Source organism: Schistocerca nitens, chromosome 8 (assembly GCF_023898315.1).
Source record: "Schistocerca nitens isolate TAMUIC-IGC-003100 chromosome 8, iqSchNite1.1, whole genome shotgun sequence".
NCBI lineage: Eukaryota > Metazoa > Arthropoda > Insecta > Orthoptera > Acrididae > Schistocerca > Schistocerca nitens.
This window is the reverse complement of record NC_064621.1, coordinates 49480406-49502839: the sequence shown is the minus strand read 5'-3', so window position 1 is coordinate 49502839 and position 22434 is coordinate 49480406. Positions and strand designations below refer to the sequence as shown.

At 43.0% G+C, this 22434-nt stretch overlaps 1 protein-coding gene across 4 annotated transcripts in view; it reads left to right on the top strand.

Moving 5' to 3' along the window:
- The window catches only part of LOC126199070 (aminopeptidase N-like), a 585568-nt gene that overhangs the window by 391401 nt on the left and 171733 nt on the right, over positions 1 to 22434 (top strand). For all 4 annotated transcript variants that reach the window (XM_049935786.1, XM_049935785.1, XM_049935787.1 and 1 more), the window contains exon 8: positions 19916 to 19997. In XM_049935786.1, the coding sequence (XP_049791743.1) occupies positions 19916 to 19997 (82 nt within the window). The remainder of the gene's footprint in view (positions 1 to 19915; positions 19998 to 22434) is intronic.

Genomic DNA, 22434 nt, shown 5'->3' with positions numbered 1-22434 from the left:
ATCATCGAGTAAAACAAGAAATATCAGGTGTTCCCCAGGGAAGCGTCCTGGGACCTCTGCTGTTCCTGATCTATATAAATGGCCTGGGTGACAATCTGAGCAGTTCTCTTAGGTTGTTCGCAGATGATGCTGTAATTTACCGTCTAGTAAGGTCATCCGAAGACCAGTATCAGTTGCAAAGCGATTTAGAAAAGATTGCTGTATGGTGTGGCAGGTGGCAGTTGACGCTAAATAACGAAAAGTATGAGGTGATCCACATGAGTTCGAAAAGAAATCCGTTGGAATTCGATTACTCGATAAATAGTACAATTCTCAAGGCTGTCAATTCAACTAAGTCCCTGGGTGTTAAAATTACGAACAACTTCAGTTGGAAAGACCACATAGAAAATATTGTGGGGAAGGCGAGCCAAAGGTTGCGTTTCATTGGCAGGACACTTAGAAGATGCAACAAGTCCACTAAAGAGACAACTTACACTACACTCGTTCGTCCTCTGTTAGAATATTGCTGCGCGGTGTGGGATTGACGGAGGACATCGAAAGGGTGCAAAAAAAGGGCAGCTCGTTTTGTATTATCACGTAATAGGGGAGAGAGTGTGGCAGATATGATACGCGAGTTGGGATGGAAGTCATTAAAGCAAAGACGTTTTTCGTCGCGGCGAGATCTATTTACGAAATTTCACTCACCAACTTTCTCTTCCGAATGCAAAAATATTTTGTTGAGCCCAACCTACATAGGTAGGAATGATCATCAAAATAAAATAAGAGAAATCAGAGCTCGAACAGAAAGGTTTAGGTGTTCGTTTTTCCCGCGCTCTGTTCGGGAGTGGAATGGTAGAGAGATAGAATGATTGTGGTTCGATGAACCCTCTGCCAAGCACTTAAATGTGAATTGCAGAGTAATCATGTAGATGTAGATGATTTGAGAAGCGACACATTCAAAGTAAATTTAGTTTTACGCAAGATGATTTATGTTATGTGTGAGAATGTGAGGTGAATGTCTTAAATCACGAATCGTTAGACTCTCATTCAAAACTTAACAATAAGGACCAGCTTTTTAAAATTTCGTGCCCAGCAGACCAGCCATTTATGCAATTTTTCAAAATTTCACTGGCACATACATATCTTAAAGGGTAAGACACACTAAAAAAGACAGAGTTTCAAGGTTAGTTTTTCATATTTATTTTAGTTCCTTCATCGATTACAAATTATGAAGTCGCCGATGTGGAGTCAAATAAAGAGAACTTGCAATACGGCGGCCGAACTCTCCAGAATGGAGCCTCCCTGCAAAAATGCCACACGACCATTTCATTTCATTTATGCAATAACGATGGCTTAAAGTATAATTATCCTTCAAACGAAAAGCGCGAAGTGAGTTCTTGAGGCATTCCGCATGTGATTAGCTTTTCCATGGTGAAGTCGAAGTACTCGGCGGAACATTTATTCAGTCACGTAACCTACGAAATGTTCGTTCCATAGCAGTGAAATTTATAATCGTGCTTGTCAGAAATATTCAGCTGCTGCATTTTAAGCTGTGCGCTTAGGATCCTGCCTAAGCATGTCCTAAAAAAAAAATATTTGTCGACCAATACTCTATGAAACCTTAGGTTTTCTTGTAGCAGTACTGTATGTATATTAAATCACAAATGGTTCAAATGACTCTGATCACTATGGGACTTAACATCTGAGGTCATCAGTCCCCTAGAACTTAGAACTACTTAAACCTAACTAGCCTAAGGACACCACACACATCCATGCCCGAGTCAGGATTCGAACCTGCGACCGTAGCGGTCGCGTGATTCCAGACGGGCTTGGAACCGCTATTAAATCACACCATTAACTTTTTCTATTTGTGTGTTCACGATACTTAACAATGGTGCTATTGGCTGACTACGTCACGCATCCTATGCCTTGAATATCTGCTGTAATTGGCTGGCCAGATCACGTTCCAGGAAATTCTAAATCGGTATATAAAACCCTTACCATTCAAATGATTGGTAAGTTTTATATCTCCGAGGGAAAGTATATTGTCAATAAACACGGAAAAATGTGCTTTCACTGCTTATGTTGTGTGTTTCCACCTGAGAAAAGACGTATTTTTAAGCAGGAAGTCCGAGAATTTTTCTCCACGTTTATACCCTGTGTTGGTCTGTCTGGCAGCACACTTAGTTTTCTTCCATTCTCGTTGATTTGCTACACCAACTTACTGCCAGATTTTTACATTTGAGGGCCAATTTAGACTTAGGCCAAGCTACAGGTGAGACTGTCAGCACATACAGTTTTTTCTCCATTCACATTCATTGAATTCACCAATTCACAACAAAACTCACACACTCCAACACAGCCCGGTGATGTATTACCGTTGTATCGTTTTATGCCGATATTCAGAATTTAAGGCATGTACAATGCCTGTATATGGACACGGCTATACACTGCAGTATTTTTTGATTTCCGAAAAGCATTTGACTCAATATGGCACCTACGCTTATTGAGAAAAGTACGATCATACGGGGTATCAAGTGAAATTTGTGACTGAACGGAGGACTTTTGGGTAGGGAGGACACAGCCTGTTGGCTTGAATGGAGAGACATGGTCAGACGTAGAAGTAACTTCGGGTGCGCCCCAGGGAAGTGTGTTGCTGTTCATGTTGTATATTAATGACGTTGCAGACAATATTAATAGTAAAACCAAGCTTTTTGCAGATGATGCTGTTATTTATAATGAAGTACTATCAGAAATAAGCTGCAGTCAGAGCTTGATAAGATTTACACGTGGTGAAGAGATTGGTAGCTTGCTTTGTTCAAAAATGTAAAATGTGCACTTCACAAAACGAAAAAGCCTAGTATCGTATGAGACAATACTAATGAGTCACAGATGGAATCGGTTAACTCATACCTGCATGTAACATATTGTAGGGATATGAAATGGAGTGATCACATATGTTCAGACGTGGGTTGAGGAGGTAGTAGACTTCAGTTTGTTGGTAGAATACTAGGGAAGTGCCGGCAGTCTACAAAGGAGAGTGCTTACAAATCACTCGTGTGAGTGCTTCTAGAGTATTCTCAAGTATGTGGGACCCGTATACTGAATGTATACAGAGAAGGGCAGCACGAATGACTGCAGGGGTGTTTAATCCGAGTCCTAGAGGTACTGAAGGAACTCTCCTTAGAAATCCTATTAACAAAGTTTCAAGAACCAGCTTTAAATGATTACTCTAGGAATATACTACAACCCCTACATACCACTCACATAGGGATCGTGAGGACAAGATTAGAATAATTACTGGACGCACAGAGACATTGAAACAACCATTCTTCCCGCGCTCCGTGCGTGAATGGAACAGGAAGAGAACGTAATAACTGGTACGACGGGTCATACCGTGCACTTCACGGTGGTTTGCAGAGTACAGATGTAGGTGCATAAGGGACATTCAAATGAAATCCGGTCACTGTTGTAAAGTAACGGTAACGATTTTATTAACTCAAAAATGTAGTTATACACAGTACACATACTCAAAAATAGTCGCCAAAACTGTGGGCACATTTATCCCATTGCGGCACTAGCCGGTCGATTCCATGCTTCAAGAAGCTAGTAGGCTGCCGTCGGATCCAGGCCTGGACCCAGTCACACACTTCGTCGTCCGTTGCGATTCCATGTCCGCGAATAGCTTGTTTTAGAGGTCCAAACACGTGAAAGTCACACGGTGAAAGGGCGGCACTGTACGGTGGATGTCCCATCGTTTCCCACCGAAACTGCTACAATGTCGTCTTTACCGCATTGGCATTGTGTGGGCGGGCATTATAATGCGCGAGGATAACGCCACTGGACAACATGTGTGTGTGTGTGTGTGTGTGGTTTGAGGTTTTCAGGTGCTAAACAGCGTTGTCATCAGCGCCCAAACGCATAGAAACAGGAACACATGCGGTGAAGGGACGAAGACGGACAGCGAACAAGGAGAACGCCTAAAAGACACAGGCCTGACTCAATTCCAAATCCTCACATAGAGAGGCAAAACAAGAGGAAAAGAAACGCACTAAAAAAGGAAAGGAAACACAAGGAAAAGAGAACAGAAATCGAAGTGAAACAAGTAGGTAATCGTGACTGGCGGACCTCAGCGTTTCTACTTGATGGCTGGTCTAAGCTTCTGTAAAGTGACATCTTCAACTTTTTGTAGTCCTGTCTTCCTCAGTTGCATGTAATATTACGGTATATTGATAATTTTTACTTATGGACCGTCTGACAGCAACTGAATAAAACACAATTTTAGTGCCATACGCGTTTCGCCTTTATTAACGCGTATGGCACTAAAGTTGTGTTTTTTTCAGTTGCTGCAGGACGGTCCATAAGTAAAAATTATCAATATACCGTAATTCTGTAAAGTGGCTTGATAACGCTGAGCACTGACGGTGGTTCCCCATTTCAGGAAGTCGACAAGCAAAAAAGGAAGGATATCATGACCTTACCAGAGCTGGTGTGCACGGCCTTTTCTTTGGTGGTGAAGTGGCATGTTTCCACTGCTTGCTCTGACGCTTACTTTCTGGTTCAAAATGGTGACACCATGTTTCGTCACCTGTGACAATATGCGACAGAAAGCCATATTCCTCCTGATGGTACGTTGCAGATGACTCAAAGACAGCGCCATTCGAGTAGTGTACTGTTCGGCTGTCAAGTTGGTGGGGAAGCCACTGCGCACAGATTTTTCGAAAGTTCACGTGGTCATGCATTATGGTGTGGGCGGGGCGCACGCTAATACCCAGTAACCAATGGATCTGGTCCGCAGTGATTCTTCAGTTGCCTGGGACTAAAGCATTCACTTCCACAACCACTTACGGTGTGATGACACGACGAACCTGTACAGTACGAGCATCGTCTTCCAGTGACTCGTGCCCCTCGAGGAATCATTTACACCATTCCACAACACTTGAACGACTCAGACTGGACTCACCGTACACAGCCTTTATACGTTGGTACATTTCACGGCCTCCAACTCCCTCCATCGCCAAAAGTCGAATCGCTCCTCATTATTCCTGCTTACTCGCCTGCATCAACTTGTGTGACCGCTTTCTCTTTGGTGTGAAACCACACTGGCGCTATGAAACATCAAACGGTGCGCACGCGTCAGTCTTTCTACCAATAGATGGCACCACCATACCAGCAGCTACGTGGTGCCACCTTACGTGTAAGACAAAGGTAACGCACTGACCAGCTTTCATCTGAATGAACCTCATAGATCTGACAGGTATAAAATGATTGTGTAGTCATTAGACTATGCGTCCTCTAGGAGAGTTCAGTGTTCTTGATAATGGAGTTGCCATTGGATGTCAGCTTAGTAACAGATCCATCAGGGACATTTCTACTCCTCTAATGCAGCTCAGGTCAACAGTTGGTGATGCGACTGTGAAGTGGAAATGTTAAGTAACAACTACATCTAAACCAAAAAGAGGCAGACCGGCAGACCTCATGTCCTCATGTACTAAGAGACAGGGACTTACCAGCACTGCAGAAGGTGGCTGTAAAAAAATTCTAAAATCAGCGCAAGGAATAGCTCGTGGGTTAGTTCCAGAGACCTACCAGCAGTCTGGCTGTACAGTGACTGTTCGTAGGGTGTTAAGAAGACTGGGGTACAGTACTTGACGATCTCCTCATAAGTTATCTTTCTGTAGTCAGTGCTAAGCGACACTTGAGGTGGTGTAAAGAGCAATGCCGTTGGACAGTGGATGGCTGGAAACAAGTGATTTGGGATAGTGAATTGCTCTGTACTCCGTGATAGTCTGATTTCAGGGCTCGGCTGTGGCAAGTGCCTTGGGAATGTTACCCGACGTGCCTAGTCCCGACAGCGAGGTAAGTAGGAGGTTGCGTTACGACAGGGGGGTGTTATTTGCGGTTGTGGTGCACTGCTCTTATTGTGCTTAAGAAAACACTAAATGCGGAAAGATGTTGATGTATTTTATAGTACTGTGTACTGCGAACAGTATAGGAACAGTTCAGACATGGTGATTGTTTGTATCAGAAAGACAAGATCCGCCTCATTAGCTGTGGCGTCAGTGTGGCCGAATGCCAACCAAAGGAGGCTAGTTTCGATTCCAGTCTAGGTAGGAGATTTTCTCCATTCCGGGAATGGATATCGTGTTGTGCACCACTGAGTGCTACGGTGGGACAAAGCCTCTCCGTCGTTTCTAGGTCCCCGGTTTAATAAAAAAAATGGTTCAAACGGCTCTGAGCACTATGGGACTTAACATCTGTGGTCATCAGTCCCCTAGAACTTGGAGCCACTTAAACATGACTAACCTAAGGACATCACACACATCCATTCCCGAGGCAGGATTCGAACCTGCGACCGTAGCAGTCGCGCGGTTCCGGACTGAGCGCCTAGTCGGTTTAATACACAATACAAACAGAATTCCGACTTGAGCCGCACGGAACACTTTAGAGATCGGTAAAAACGTCAACTTCACTCCGGATCCCAGTGTCCGACAGCACTAACTTCTGATTTTGGCTGTTAAGGCAGAATGGGCTGCCGTTCCTTCACAGATTCTCAGACTTCTCACTGAAAGAGTCCACAGCAGATTTCAAGCCGCCATAAAGGTGAAGGGTGGATAGGCCCCACGCTAGTGTCCACTAATAGGTATCTGGATGCTTTTGAGCGGATAATGTAATGCCTACAATTACATTGGCACATTTTGGATCTACACCAGGTCAAATTACTTTGCAGAGCATCTTTGTTCCTTATTCTTTTTCTTTTCTGCTTCTAGAGTCAAGAGTAATATCTACAGTAACAAATTTTACTGACAATTAGAGGTCCTTAGTGGTGCAATCGACTGTTTCGAACCATCTACACGGTGATGTAGGTAAGGTCCCAGGTTCCAGGCATCACACACTGCACCATTCTCCCTTGTGGGCCCTCATTTGTGAGTAATCGACAGAAAAGAGTTTTAAAATTTGTGTGATGCTGTAGAGCTTTAAACAAAAAAGTACACACACAGTGTCATGGTTACGCTCCAGGCCTCATAGGCAAGAGGTTTTGGGTTCAAATCTTGTGAGGTGCTTCCAGATTCTTTATTTTTAAGTCTTTATCGAAATGACCTTGTTTATTACTTTTATTCTGTTCGTGGGTTGTTTCTTTTTATTTCTGTTCCTTTGTCACATCATTTTAAACACCGTATTAAGTTTTTTCAGTTACTTTCATTTTTTTCTTCCTGTACTTCTCTTTCCATTTCGAATCTTTGTGCATGTGATTTTAATATTTTCATGCATTAATATCAATTTCATTTCCTCTGTGTCATCTTTCTAAATTTTCATCCGTATTATAGCATTCGTTATTTCTCTTCCTCATTTTACTTGAATTTTATTTTAGTTCTAAGTCCTTCTTCCATTTAAATCTTCATCTGCTTTATTTTGCCCAAAGTGAAATAAGAATTTATGTTTTAAATTTTTGTGTGACAATTACTATCCGAGAACTGATCGATCAATACATTCAAATGTTTAAATATATTATTATAGATCAATAAAAATGATTAATTTCACATGCACAAAGATTCCAACTGGAAAAAGAATTATGGGAAGAAAAAATGAGAGCAATTGAAAAAGTTGGTACGGTGATTAAAATGACATGACACAGGAATAGAAACAATAAATTACATTTAAACCCATTAATTAAATGAAAGTAATGATGAAAGTCATTTGAGAATGATTTAAAAGTAACAAGTTTAAAAGCACTCGATGTCATTTGAACCGACAACTGCTTGTTTATGACGCTTGAGCTATAACCATTACACCATCCAAGTAACCTATACAGGTTGAATACTAATAAAACTGACAAACTGTAGGGAAAGATTCCTGGAAATGGAGGAAAAAAGGTCCTGTGAACACGTGTCTGGAAAAGCATCGCCACCACAGTAAATGGCACTGCCGAATGAAAGTTCCTTTTGTGTTGGGCTGTGTGAATGACGCAGCATGCTGTAAGCAGCAGAATAGTTCGGTATTCATCTCGAGAACAAGTCGAGATGGTGTTTGTGTATGGCCAAGAGGATGGAAATGGTCACCTATACCAAAACAAGTACCTTCACGGACACCAACCACATCACACGGCGTTTCAAGCCCTTTTTGGGGGTTTGTGTGATAACGGGTCCTTTCAGACAGACGAACATGGAGGGAGGCTGTGGACTGTACATACACCAGATTTGAAGGACCAGGTTCCACGGGATATTGAGACAAATCCTTGTACACGCTCTCGGTGAGGGGCCCCCAACATGAGGTAAGCCGAAGTACGATTATGCCTATCCTGCATGACAACTGCTACTATCCCTGTCACCTGCAATGAGTGGAAAGATTTTAGTTTCATTCTATGGGAAGGATTTTTTCAGTTGTTTTTGAACCAAACTATCACAATTACAGTATTTCTGTCATCAGCCCTCTCTACAAATGAAGCAAACCTTATCAAAACTTGTATCATCAATATCCATAATTATCATCTGTGGGCTATAGACAATCCTCGGGAATGGCTGAGGCTTCTCATCAGCATGGGTTTAGCATCAATGTGTAGGTAGGCATTCTTGGCACCACATACTTGGACCGGTTACTATTCCACAACGCCTCGATGGAGGAATCTCATGGGACTCCCTGCAGAATACGCCGCCTGGGCTGCTTGAGAAGGTGCCTTTGGCAGTACGACAGGCTATGTGGTTTCTGCACAGATGCAGAGGCCCCGTAACGTGGCTTTCTAGGGACACTTCCTGTGTATTTTGGTATTGGGAGACCCGTGGACTCTGGTCGCTCATTACAGAGAACCTGGATTTTGTTTGATTACTTACACACCTTTGCCTTCGTGTCTGTATTGCTCTGGGAATATCTGCACACCAGCGCAAATGCGGACTGTATGTGCTGGTTGTCTTGTTTGGAAACAAACATGTTCCAGTCCTCAGGCTTGCACTCAGTACTGCTCTGTTCCGTCTTGACTTTGTTTTTCCCAGCAGTGTTAACTGTACATTAACAGTGGTACACAGCAGTATTGACAGATCCACTGATGGAGTATTGGCCAATATGTATCTCATGTACAGGTTCACTGAACGCACTGGGCGCTTGGCACGATGGGACTATGCAGAGCTGATCCCACAGCAATGGCAACCACGCAACAACAATTTTCCAACTGTGTTTTGTGTTGTACATTATCATGATTGCATATCACAGCCATTTTCACTGTTATCAAGGTACACTAGTGTTTGGAAAAAGTGAAACACCAAGACTGAGAGATATGATCACAATAAAATTTATTCCACCAATTAGGGACATGACACTACACAATCGATTAGCGTTACATACCGGTACATGCACTATGGCTGTGGAAATTCAGTTTGGAGTAGCGCCACCACATGCTGCAATCGGAGCTGCTAGATGTCGTGGCATGAAACCAAAGAGCACCTGATTATGCTGCTCGGAAATACTCTGCCACGTGGTTTGTAGGAGCATCCACAAAGCATCAATGTGGCTACAGAAGGACCTGAACGAACAAGTTGCCTACCGACTGTATCCCAGACGTGTTCGATGGGAAACGCGCCAGGTGATCAGTCAGGGCAGGGGAGCAGTGGTACCCATCATTCTTTGAAGAGGGCTTTCACATTTCTTGGTGCATGGGGCCAGGCAGTGTCCTGCTGAAATATGGCATGAGGAATGGCCTGCAGGAGGGGCAGTGTCTCAGGATATAAGACCCCCCCTGATGTAGCGGTAGCTATTCAGATTTCCCTCAAGACATAGCAGGTGAAATCGCACGTTATAGGCAATGGCACCCCAAACCATCACACTTGATGTTTGTCCGCTATGAACAATAGTGTCTGCCCAATGGTGTTCACCACTGCCGCATCAACCTTGTATGCAGTCGTCACTGTAGGACAAGTTGACGTCAAAAGCATCCAGAAACAATACATTCTGCCACTCAGCATCCCAATGTAGGTATTCACATGCCCATTGCAGTCTGCAGCATTGGTGGGTTTTGGTCAGTGGAAGCTGACACAATGGCATGCATGTCACCTATGCAGCCCACAGGAGACTCAGACATGTCCACACCCAATGCAGTGCTCCAATGTTATGCCAACACTGTGGACAAAGCTGCTCAGTTCTTCATGGCCAAACGGACAAGATGGCAGTCATCTCACACTGTGGTTACCGTGTCGGCACTGTGTATAGTTCTCTTCTCTCCAATGGTTCCACATACACCTCACTGATGAAGAAGTGTGTCCTGTATGAGCCACAATGTCACAGAATGACAGACCCGCCTCCCGGATAACAATCATTCTGCCCCGTTAGAACGCACTCACATGCCAATAAACATCCTGTGATGTTGGTGAAGCATAGTGGCAGTTAGTTACACACTTCCACTTCATACGATGGATCTGCACTGACTGAGCGTTGCCTGTCTGCCATACAAAAGAGGCTGCTGTTGGACCTACGTGCATGCCATCTCTGTGCTATTTAAATCACCTAGTATGCTTCCACTGTTCTACAAGTCCTCTTATTGTGGCATGTTATTACATATCATTGCTTCTGAATGCTTTAATTTTTATAAACAGTAGTGTATTTTAACAGAAACAAAGACTATTAGGGCAACAACCCAAATACATCTCAAGTATATTATTACTCTTTACCAGGCTATCGGTGATTGCTATTTTCTTATACCTAAACAGGTCCAAAACTTTTGACAGAGTTAAGTTCACTTGGACAAGCAGTTTATACCTTCCAGAACGAAATTTTCACTCTGCAGCGGAGTGTGCGATGATATGAAACTTTCTGGTAGATAAAAACTGTGTGCTGGACCAAGACTCAAACTCGGGACCTTTGCATTTCACAAGCAAGTGCTCTGCCGACTGAGCTACCCAAGCACGAGAGCTTCTGTGAAGTTTGGAAGGTAGGAGACGAGGTTCCGGCGGAATTGAAGCTGTGAGGATGGGTCGTGAGTCGTGTCTGGGTAGCTCAATTGGTGAGCACTTGCCCGCGAAAGGCAAAGGTCCCGAGTTCGAGCCTCGGTCGGGCACACAGCTTTAAACTGCCAGCAAGTTTCAGTTTATACATTTTGTCTTTGAAGTCAACAAAAGCTAAGCTACATTTAAAGTATGTCTTCACTGCTAAATATCTTTGTTACAGTTATCAATATCCAGGTACTTCCTGATCAGGATTTCAAATATCTAATGTGTTTTTTTTTTTTCTGTCGCCATCATCATCATCAATTTTCTGACATGTCGGCAGTTCATTTGTTATCTCTATTTCTGGCAGTCAATCATTTCCTTCTTAATGCTATTAAAGTGCTCTCCTGTAGCATGCTGTGCACAATGTGAAATCTCTTCCTCGTCCCTATCACGTAATATTGTGAGAATGTTTTCATAATCCCCTCCTTCTTTCTTAACAAACATCCCATCCAGTATCCTTTACTTCTTTTTGTTGCATTCAATAATTTTCTGCTCTACTACTTTTCTCAGTACATCATTATTTTTCAGTCAATCAATTCAGCTTTATATGTTTTCTGCCAGGTTTTACCATACTGATCTCTTATTACATATTAAGGCAAAGTATCGGATACATTGTGATATTTTTAAAAATATCTGAAAACAGAAATCCCACTATATTTTTGCTTAGCTTTCAGACTGTTCACTCCGAAAAATACTTCTTTTACAACTTGCATATTTTTGCCCCGCATTCATTTCTGTTCTCGTATCCTGCAAATGGAACTGATGATTTTGATCATTTTATGAATTAACTTCATCCTCCATTTTGATTAAATACACTAATTTATGCATATTTTACAACAATTTATTACTCTTGGCTTATATAAACTGCCGTTCGTTACTTTTACAACTGCATTGATGCAACTACATGCTTGCAGTGCCACTACTGCACAACCTCTCAACACAGTGAACTTTAAAGATATAAATAACGCATGAAGATAGTAAAATAGAGATACCTGTGAACTAACGCAGAATAATGATATTTCTTTTTTTTTTTGTATACTACACTACTGGCCATTAAAACTGCTACAGCACGAAGATGACGTGCTACAGACGCGAAATTTAACCGACAGGAAGAAGATGCTGTGATATGCAAATGATTAGCTTTTCAGAGCATTCACACAAGGTTGGCGCCGGTGGCGACACCTACAACGTGCTGACATGAGAAAAGTTTCCAACCGATTTCTCATACAGAAACAGCATATGACCGCCGTTGCCTGGTGAAACGTTGTTGTGATGCTTCGTGTAAGGAGGGGAAATGCGTACCATCACGTTTCCGACTTTGATAAAGGTCGGATTGTAGCCTATCACGATTGCGATTTATCGTATCGCGACATTGCTGCTCGCGTTGGCAGAGATCCAATGACTGTTAGCAGAATATGGAATCGGTGGGTTCAGGAGGGTAATACGGAACGCCGTGCTGGATCCCAACGGCCTCGTATCACTGGCAGTCGAGAGGACAGGCATCTTATCCACACGGCTGTAACGGATCGTGCAGCCACGTCTCGATCCCTGAGTCAACAGATGGGGACGTTTGCAAGACATCAACCATCTGCACGAACAGTTCGATGACGTTCGCAGCAGCATGGACAATCAGCTCGGAGACCATGGCTGCGGTTACCCTTGACGCTGCATCACAGACAGGAGCGCCTGCGATGGTGTACTCGACGACGAACCTGGGTGCACGAATGGCAAAACGTCATTTTTACGGATGAATACAGGTTCTGTTTACAGCATCATGATGGTCGCATCCGTATTTGGCGACATCGCGGTGAACGCACATTGGAATGGTGTATTCGTCATCGCCATACTGGCGTATCAGCCGACGTGATGGTATGGGGTGCCATTGGTTACTCGTCTCGGTCTCCTCTTATTCGCATTGACAGCACTCTGAACAGTGGACGTTACATTTCAGATGCTTTACGACCCGTGGCTCTACCCTTCATTCGATCCCTGCTAAACCCTACATTTCAGCAGGATAATGCAAGACTGCATGTTGCAAGTCCTGTACAGGCCTTTCTCGATACAGAAAATGTTCGACTGCTGCCCTGGCCAGCACATTCTTCAGATCTCTCACCAATTGAAAACGTCTGGTCAATGGTGGCCGAGCAACTGGCTCGTCACAATACGCCAGTCACTACTCTTGATGTACTGTGGCATCGTGTTGAAGCTGCATGAGCAGCTGTACCTGTACACGCCATCCAAGCTCTGTTTGACTCAATGCCCAGGCGCATCAAGGCCGCTATTACAGCCAGAGGTGGTTATTCTGGGTACTGATTTCTCAGGATCTATGCACCCAAATTGCGTGAAAATATAATCACATGTCAGTTCTAGTATAATATATTTGTCCAATGAATACCTGTTTATCAACTGCATTTCTTCTTGGTGTAGCAATTTTAATGGCCAGTAGTGTACTTACAATACTTTGAATTTAAAAAAAAATCTAAAATTAAATTACTTTTTAGAACATTTTGTTTCCACAATGTGATAAGACTAAATTTAAATATTTTATGTCATCGCTTTCGAAGTGACAGGAACACACATACAGTGAGGTGACGAAAGTCATGGGGTAGTGATATGCACATACAGATGGCGATACCACACATATCCTCTGCATCTATTCATCTCCCAGGGTACACATTTCTTAGGGCAGACAGATCAAAAAAGCGAGGTGGCGGCGTCGGCGCGTATATACGAACAGATCTCAAAGCGAAAGTCTTATGTACGTCAAATCCTGATGAAGAAAAAGAGGCTGAATTCATGTTCATTGAAATAAATATACAAAGTCGGAAATTCTTGACTGGCGTCGTGTACAAGCCGCCAAAAATAAGCTCAATGAGTTCCTTCCAGTCGGAATTACATTCACTTCAGTGTCAATACGAACATGTCATCGTAATGGGTGACTTGAACATAGACCTGCTAAGAGACACTCCCTCCGCAATAAACCTAAGAAGACTGTTTAGTTGCAATAGCATGAACATTCTTCCATTACAACCTACACACCATACGGCGCACAGTCATACTCTTATAGACGTAATCGCAACGAAACAGACTGACAAAGTAAGAGATGTTGGTCAAACATCGGCCCCTGGCCTCTCAGCACATGATGTAATATTCCTGGCCTACTCTGTGCAGCCCCCAAGGATCAAATCGCGTTACATAACTTGTAGGAACATGAAACGTATTGACCTTGACGCTCTAACAGCCGATTGCTCAAAAATCTCATGGCATCAAATAATCAGAAAACCCACAATCGACGGCAAAATTGATGAACTTGGTGATAAACTCACTGCCCTCTATGACAAACATGCACCTGTGCGCACAATCCGTGTAAGAAAATCTCCTGCTCCATGGCTGACAGCTGAATTACGTCAAATGATGACTAATAGGGATGCTGCCCACAGGCGTTTCAAGGCAGATCCGAAACCCGAGCGTTTCGAAGAATATAGAAAGCTACGGAACAGAGTGAAACAATGCATTCGCAATGCTAAAATCAGGCACGCTCGCTCCCTTGTATGCAGCGATCTGACGCCCACGACTCTATGGAAGAATCTCCGTAGCTTGGGGGTCGGAAAGGCAAAATCGGAAACCACTTTTCATGTGTCAGCTAACGAATTAAATGAATTCTTCTCTGCACCTCTGAATACCAGCACAGCTGATAATTACCGTCCACAAGAATCCCTAAACAGGATAACTAACAACGATACCTTCCATCTAAAACATGTAACAACAAATACGGCAAGAAAAGCAATAATGAGAATCTCTTCTGATGCAATAGGCAACGACAGTATCGGTATAACCATGATTAAGAATGTTGCCGATATCTTAGTGCCTGTCTTAACTGACATATTTAATTTTTCCCTCGTGAACGGAATATATCCCACTGCATGGAAAAGAAGCCTAATTCGACCCATCCCTAAGATCGAAAACCCGCAACTGCCTAGTGATTACCGACCAATTAGCATACTGCCTGCTGTTTCCAAAGCACTTGAATATATTGTTCATGACCAAATCACTGAACACTTGCATGAATTCAGCCTATATGACAAATTTCAATCCGGTTTCCGTAAACATCACAGCACAAACACTGCTCTAATTAAAGTAACTGATGACCTGAAATATGCCATCGACAATCGAAAGGCAACAATATTGACGCTACTGGACTTCAGCAAAGCTTTTGACACTGTTAACTTTGACATAATGCTCAGAAAAATGCAACAGCTTAATTTCTCTGAAAGTGCAATGAGATGGTTTGAAAGCTACTTAAAAGACAGACAGCAATGTGTTGTCTGCGTAAATGAAAATCTTCCTGGAAACATGTTTCCTCGGGAGTGCCACAAGGATCAGTCTTAGGACCACTTTTGTTTTCTTTATATGTCAACGATATTTCATCGGTTCTGTCCTCCTGTAAATATCATTTCTATGCCGACGACCTCCAGCTCTACCTAAGCGTCAGACCTGAAGATGTAAACACTGCAATCGCTCAGATGAATGATGATCTGTCTTCAGTAGTGACATGGGCGAAAAACCTGGGGCTTAAACTAAATGCAAAAAAGACGCAAGTAATCTTAATAGCCCATCAGAAATTAATAAGTTCAGATTTCCGCGAACGGCTACCTCCTATTCTGCTCGACGGTACTCCAATACCATATCAGAAAACAGTGAAGAACTTGGGTGTAACTTTGGAAGAGCATCTCAACTGGGCGGAGAATACAGTCGCAGTGTGCCGAAAGACGTCTGCTTGTCTCTATGCTCTCAAAAAGTTTCGGAACATATTTCCACAGGACTTGAAACGCCAGCTCGTGCAAGCACTCGTTCTACCGAACCTCCACTATTGTGATGTGATTCAACAAGGCATGAGCAGTGAAAACAAAAGACGGCTAGAGCTAACCATGAATGCCTGTGTGCGTTACACCTGCAACATTCGCCGATACGATCATGTTAGTGCTTCATACTCCCAGCTAGGGTGGCTGCGGCCGGACAAATTGCGCGACTACCACACTCTATGTCTACTCCACCGACTCCTCGAGGCGCAAACACCCCAGTACCTTGCTTCAGAGATTAAAAACCTGTCATGTCATCATAATCGAAACACGAGGTCACTCTTATTTGGTATCCTAACTGTGCCCACTCACAAAACAAAAACTTTTGCAAACTCCTTCTCAGTTGCCGCTGTCCGCCTCTGGAACAAACTGCCCCTTACCTTGCGCAAAATTCAATCTCCTGCTGCTTTTAAGAAGAAGTTGAAGCATTTCCTACTATCATCCTCATAAAGTTCTCCACAAAATTAATGTACAAGGACAATCCCCTCATCTGTCAAATAGCAAAGCTAGCGTCTCCTATGTTGCTCCTGAGATGCCTTCCTCTTCATCTATCTCTATTAGCCACGCAATATTCTTTTCCTTTATATTTCCTTAATTATGTTTCATCATGTCTCTCTATTCTTCTCCTCCCTTCACCATGAGTCTCCCTCATACTCCCTGCTGCCAGCACTCCTATCTCAAATCTGTCTGTTCAATAATGTCTAATTATAACAGTACTTGTGATCTAAGAATATAAACTCTATATGTATGTATTTTTCCAGGTGTACCTTTCAAATTGTTTATTTCACTTTTTGTACTAGATGTAGTTTAACATGCCTACTAAAACATATGAATGTAAAATAAGTAGAATGCCTGGTTAGATGTAAGAGAGGGCCTGATGGCCCTAATCTTGCCAGGTTAAATAAATCAATAAATAAAATAAATAAAAAAAGTATCATGTTTACAAGGTATAAAAGGGCACTTCATTGGTGGAGCTGTCATTTGTACTCAGATGACTTATGTGAAAAAGATTCTGACCTGATTATGGTCACACAACAGAAATGGAATAGTAGTTGTAGCCAGATGCATGGGGTAATCCATTTCAGAAATTGTTAGAGAATTCAACATTGCAAGATCCACTGTGTCAAGAGTGTGTCGAGAATACCAGATTTCAGGCATTACCTCTCACCGTGAGCTAGTGGCCGATGGCCTTCACTTAACAACCGAGAGCAGTGGCATGTGCGTTGAGTTGTCAGTGCTAACAGACAAGTAACACTGTGTGAAATAACCACAGAAATCAATGTGGGACATATGATGAACATCTCCGTTAGGACAGTGCAATGAGATTTGGCATTAATGAGCTATGGCAGCAGGTGACCAATGAGAATGCCTTTGTTAACAGCAGGACATTGCTAGCAACACCTCTCCTGGGCTCAGGACTATGTCGCTTGGACACAATATGTGGCTAGAAAACCATGGCCCGATCATACGAGTCCTAATTTCAGTTACTGAGGCCTGATGATAGGGTGCAAGTGTAGTGCAGACCCCACGAATCTGTGTCAACAAGGCACTGTGAGAGGTGGTGGTGTCTCCATAATGGCGTGGGCAGTGTTTATGTGGAATGGACCGGGTCATCAGCTCCAACTGACTGATCATTGACTGGAAATAGTTATGCTTGGCTACTGAGAGATTATTTTCAGCCATTCTCAGATGGAATTTTTATGGACGAGAATGCGCCATGTCACCAGGCCACAGTTGTTCACGATTGGTTTCAAGAACATTCTGGACCATTCAAGTGAATGATTTGGCCACTCAGATCACCCGACATGAATCCCGTTGAACCTTATACGGGACATAATGGAAAAGGCAGTTCGTGCACAAAATCCTGCACCAGCAACGCTTTTGCAATTACGGATGGCTATAGAGGGAGCATGGCTCAGTATTTATGCGGGGGACTTCCAGTGACTTATTGCGTGCACGCCACACCGTGTTGGTGCACTATGCTGAGCATAAGGAGGTCCGACACGATATTATGAGGTGTCCCGTGATTTTTGCCACATCAGTGTACAAGGATTATTTAATAAACTGTTGCTTCAGAAAGGAAGCTATAGTTAGCTGACCTCTATGAACAAAGGTCACAAAATGAATTGATAGATACTGCATTGGCAATGTGATGATAAATGAAAGGACCAGTAACCGACAGAACGAAAGTCCTCTAACTCTAAAAGCATTTCTGTTCACACCTTAAAAGCCTCCACCCTTGCTTCTTCCTCATTGTCAGTTTCAGAAAATACATGGTACAAAACACTTCATCAGTCCTTTCCTCAAATCTTTGTTCATGTTGTTGCAGAAAATTCTCCTTTTCGTGCAAAATGCCTCTTTCACCTTTGTGTGACGTCTCGCTTTGTCTCGACTCGATGGTGATGGTCGTCCAAGTCGAGATGACGTGGAACAGCGTCCATCGATCACGACAACGCCAATCTGTAACTATTATAAAAACAAACTCCTCGCGCGGTTTGGTTATTTTTCAGATACTGTCTCTCAAAACTGATATCATCGTCTCGATGGAGCAACACGCAGGAGTGTGTGCGCCGCCCTTGCTTGTAATTAAAGCAATCGTGCTTCATGTCTGTCGTTCTTCTCCGCTTATAAATATAGCGACTGCACCACTCGATAACGCGATGACTCCCTTGATCTGAAATGATAACCAAAATTCCTTTGGGTGTTCGCGACAGACTTATCAGTTTACGCGAACTTGCTGGCTAAGTTCTCATGCCTGGTTTGAGAATGAGTATTCAAACGTTGAAAATATAATGTCTTGAATCATCAGTCCATCACCCAAGCCGATGTCACATCACGATTTTTGCGAAGATATTGAGTTGTTAATTATTATTCCGTCGCCAAGGCGTCGCTACGTCACGTATTCAACAACTACACGACGAAATTCCAGAGATAACGTACCCTTGAGCAATGTTCACAATGCGTCGTATTTCGGTGTGAACTTATTGCTGTTTACAGTTAAATTGTCACTAAATCACTTTTCACTTTTATGTTATCCGAAGAATCAGTTACTTCCACAAATACAAATAAAATAAATGTCCATTAAATGATGCATGCGACACGAAGAATTAAAGTTGAATTAAAGTTAATTGTTCTTCGAAATTATTTGTCCCTACACTGAGCACACTCACCTATTTCTCATTCAGGCGACTGCGTCTGTTAGCATCAGCAATTCTGACTTTGACGATTGCTTCTGACAACACGGTGCAATTGTAAGTTCTTCGTGATTGCGTTTATCTGTTGCCTACTCAAGTCTAATAATTGAGTTTATGTAGGCGATCAGTCTCTTTCTGTGTCCTTTGATGTTCGTGGCTATTAATTATCAAGAAGGCTAATTCCCATCACAAATCAACAATCACACGAGATATTTTTCTGTCACATATATCAACTATCCCCTTATATCTCTCAACGCTAAATATGATTTTACTCCAGTCCGACTTCTGACTAATACTCCCAACCGTAAAACTTTTAAACTTCAGATAGGTTTTAAAACAATCTAGTAGCGCTTAACACGCGTACTACTATTGCAAGAGTACAAGAGAGAAATGAAGTTAACATCTCCATTGCCGAGTTACATTGTATTCACAGCGAACTTACACCTCGATGCGGCTACGACTCTCTTCAAGGATAAATGTTATCTTTGGTCAATTTATGGTCTGGGCTTTAACCTTCGTAAATAATAATTTGTTTGAATTATTTCTTTAAAGTTTCTGTTTCGTATTATATGGTACTCTTTCATTCAATCCTTTCTTTGTAATAAGCATTAGTATCTACATAACATTCTTGTTAATCAAACAGTCAAGAGTGTAAATTTTGTTGTCAGTAGCTGTCATCACTGTCAGGATGACTGATTTTTCTATTTCTTTTTGCAAAAAAAGGGTGTTCATTATGGGTTCTATAAGTGGGTGTTACAATTGAAATGGTGGTTGTAACTTCTGTGCTGCACTTTCAGTCACTTTTTGCCCAACATGGTGCTTAAGTTTGGATTTATCGAATTCTATATACTCTTGTTTTCCCGTTACAGCAAATACACTGTCCACCATGTTAATCTCGTGTATGTTTCAGGTGGTTCAATCTTGCGTATGTTCAGCAACTGGCTGGGTGAAGATCAGTTCAACAAGGCACTGAACACATACCTCCTAAATAGGTAAGTCAATATCTCTGCAGATTGTCTCCGTACTCAAACCTCGAATATACACTATCTGAGAAAAAGTATCGAGACAGCTATTAGTGGACGTTAACGTGTGCTTTGTCTACCCTTTGCCTCTAAAGTGGTTTGAACTTTGCTGGGAACACTTTCATTGAAGTGTCTGAATGTCTGGGGAGTAATAGCAGCGTCACATTCTTTCTCCATACATGACAGCAGAGAAGGTAGTAATGTCGGACGGTGGTGTCTGGAGTGAAGTCGATGCTCTGACTCATCCCAAAATGTTCCATTGGGCTCACAATGGTGCTCTGGGAAGGCCAGTCCATTTCAGGTATGTTATCGTCCACACAGGCACTGCTCTATGAGAGGGGGCATTGTCATGCTGCCACAATCAGTCATTGTCTTTGAACTATTCCTCTACTGTACGCAGTACACAAAGCTTTGGAATGGGTTCATCTTCTTCTGCATTTAGCCTTTTATTAAGTTTAGTAAGGGAATCGCACCATAACCACGATTAACACCCCTATATTGCAATTTCGTCTCCTCTGAACTCAACTGTCGACAGTACGCCTGATGGTAGGTAATGACCTTCACGCACTCCCCAAACCCTACGCTTCCATCAAGCTGCCACAGAATACAGCGTCATCCATTACTCTCAGTCATTCATTTCCAGTCATCCGTTGTCCGGTGGTGTCGCCCTTTACTCCACCTCAGGCTTCGTGTGGCACTGACGACAGAAATGTGTTGCTTATGAGGAGCTGCCTGGCCTTTGTAACCCATTCCTTTTAACTCCCTATACATAGCTGGACTGCTGGTAGTGCTTTGAAACTCACAAGTGATTCCTTCTACTGATTTCAAGCGCTCACATACACTCACTGTCCTGAATGCTCGACGACCCCTGTCCATCAGTACACGAGGCCTGCCTAATCTCAGTTTAGCCACGGTTGTTCCTTTGCAGTTCCACTTTATCGTCACATCACCAACTTACGACAGCTTTAAAAGGATTGAATTTGCCTGGTCGATTTGTTACTCAGGTGACGTCATAGACTAGTCCGTGTACAAAGTCGCGTCAAGACTAGTCCGTGGACAAAGCCGCTGTGCTATCCTGACTGGCCCGTTCTGCTTTTACTCCTTCTCTATTGAGAACATATGCCGCCATTGATGCAAGCTTGTTTGGGCACTAGACTGCCTGATCTGAAACACAAGTACAAGCCATAGGGCTAAGCCTTCAACATTAGTTGTGTGTGAATTATAAAATGAACTATGGCTTATGTGGCTGTCTTGTTGGTTTCTGCATTTTTGATAATAACTTGGCATTTTGGTATGACTAATAAGTAGACATAAAATTAATCTTATACAGAGGAGACCGTTTTAGATCATCTGGGGATGTGGGCTCAGTGACATAAACACAATCCTTTAGATATCCCTGCAAAAAGAAATCTAATGGTGTTAAATCAGGTGACCTTGTGGGCCATGAGAGGGACCATGGTGCCGCAACCAACTTCATGCAAACCTGTTTAGTTCTTCCACAACAGTACATGCAGAATGGACTGGGTGACCATCGTGCTCCATCCACATATGGACTCTCGTGTGTAGACACACATGTTCAAGGAGACCACCTAAACTGTCGACTATAAACGCATGATATAACTCACCTGTCAGTGTACCTGGGAAGTAGTGTGGACCAATGATTTCATACCCAAGGATTCGACACCATACATTAATAGACCACCTACGTTGACGGTTGACAGGTCATACGCACTGAGGATTGTCTGCAGCCCAGTAGAGCACATTATGGCGATTTACTGCACCATAATATGTGAACGTGGACTCATCAGAGAACATAACACCCTATAAAGACTTCAGCGTTAAATTATGCATGGCCCATTCACAGAATGGAAATCGTTCCCATGCAGCTCCTGGGTCAGTGACAGGCAGTATGGATGAAACCTGTGGCCATGTACTATATGCCACACAGATGTGAGACTGACACCAGCGACTGCAGCAATGGCTCATAAGCTGACATGAGGATCGTGGTGTACTGCAGCTAAAACAAACACCTCCGTCTCCTCACTTCTTGCAGTTCTTCGTCTGTTACTGCGGCGCATTACCAAGCTGCCTGTTTCCCGTAGTCATTGTTTGGCATGTAAGGACGTAATGGCTGCTGGAGCTCTTCGCCTAGGATATCTCACGGTGTATGTCATGGCTGCTGCAGTGCCATCGTGTCGGCACCCACCGTGCATCAGCAAAATGTCAATGTACTCGTTGTTCATGTATGCCATTTCATTTTTTGTCAGTAACTGTGGTATATTGAGCCCCGTTTGTTTGTGTGGCTCGAACTGTCGGGTATAAGGCCGTGTGTGGTGACAGTTGGCAGTCTAACAGCGTATTGAGGAAGCTTCTCACTCCGTGACACTGGTGACGTTACAACTCAGCA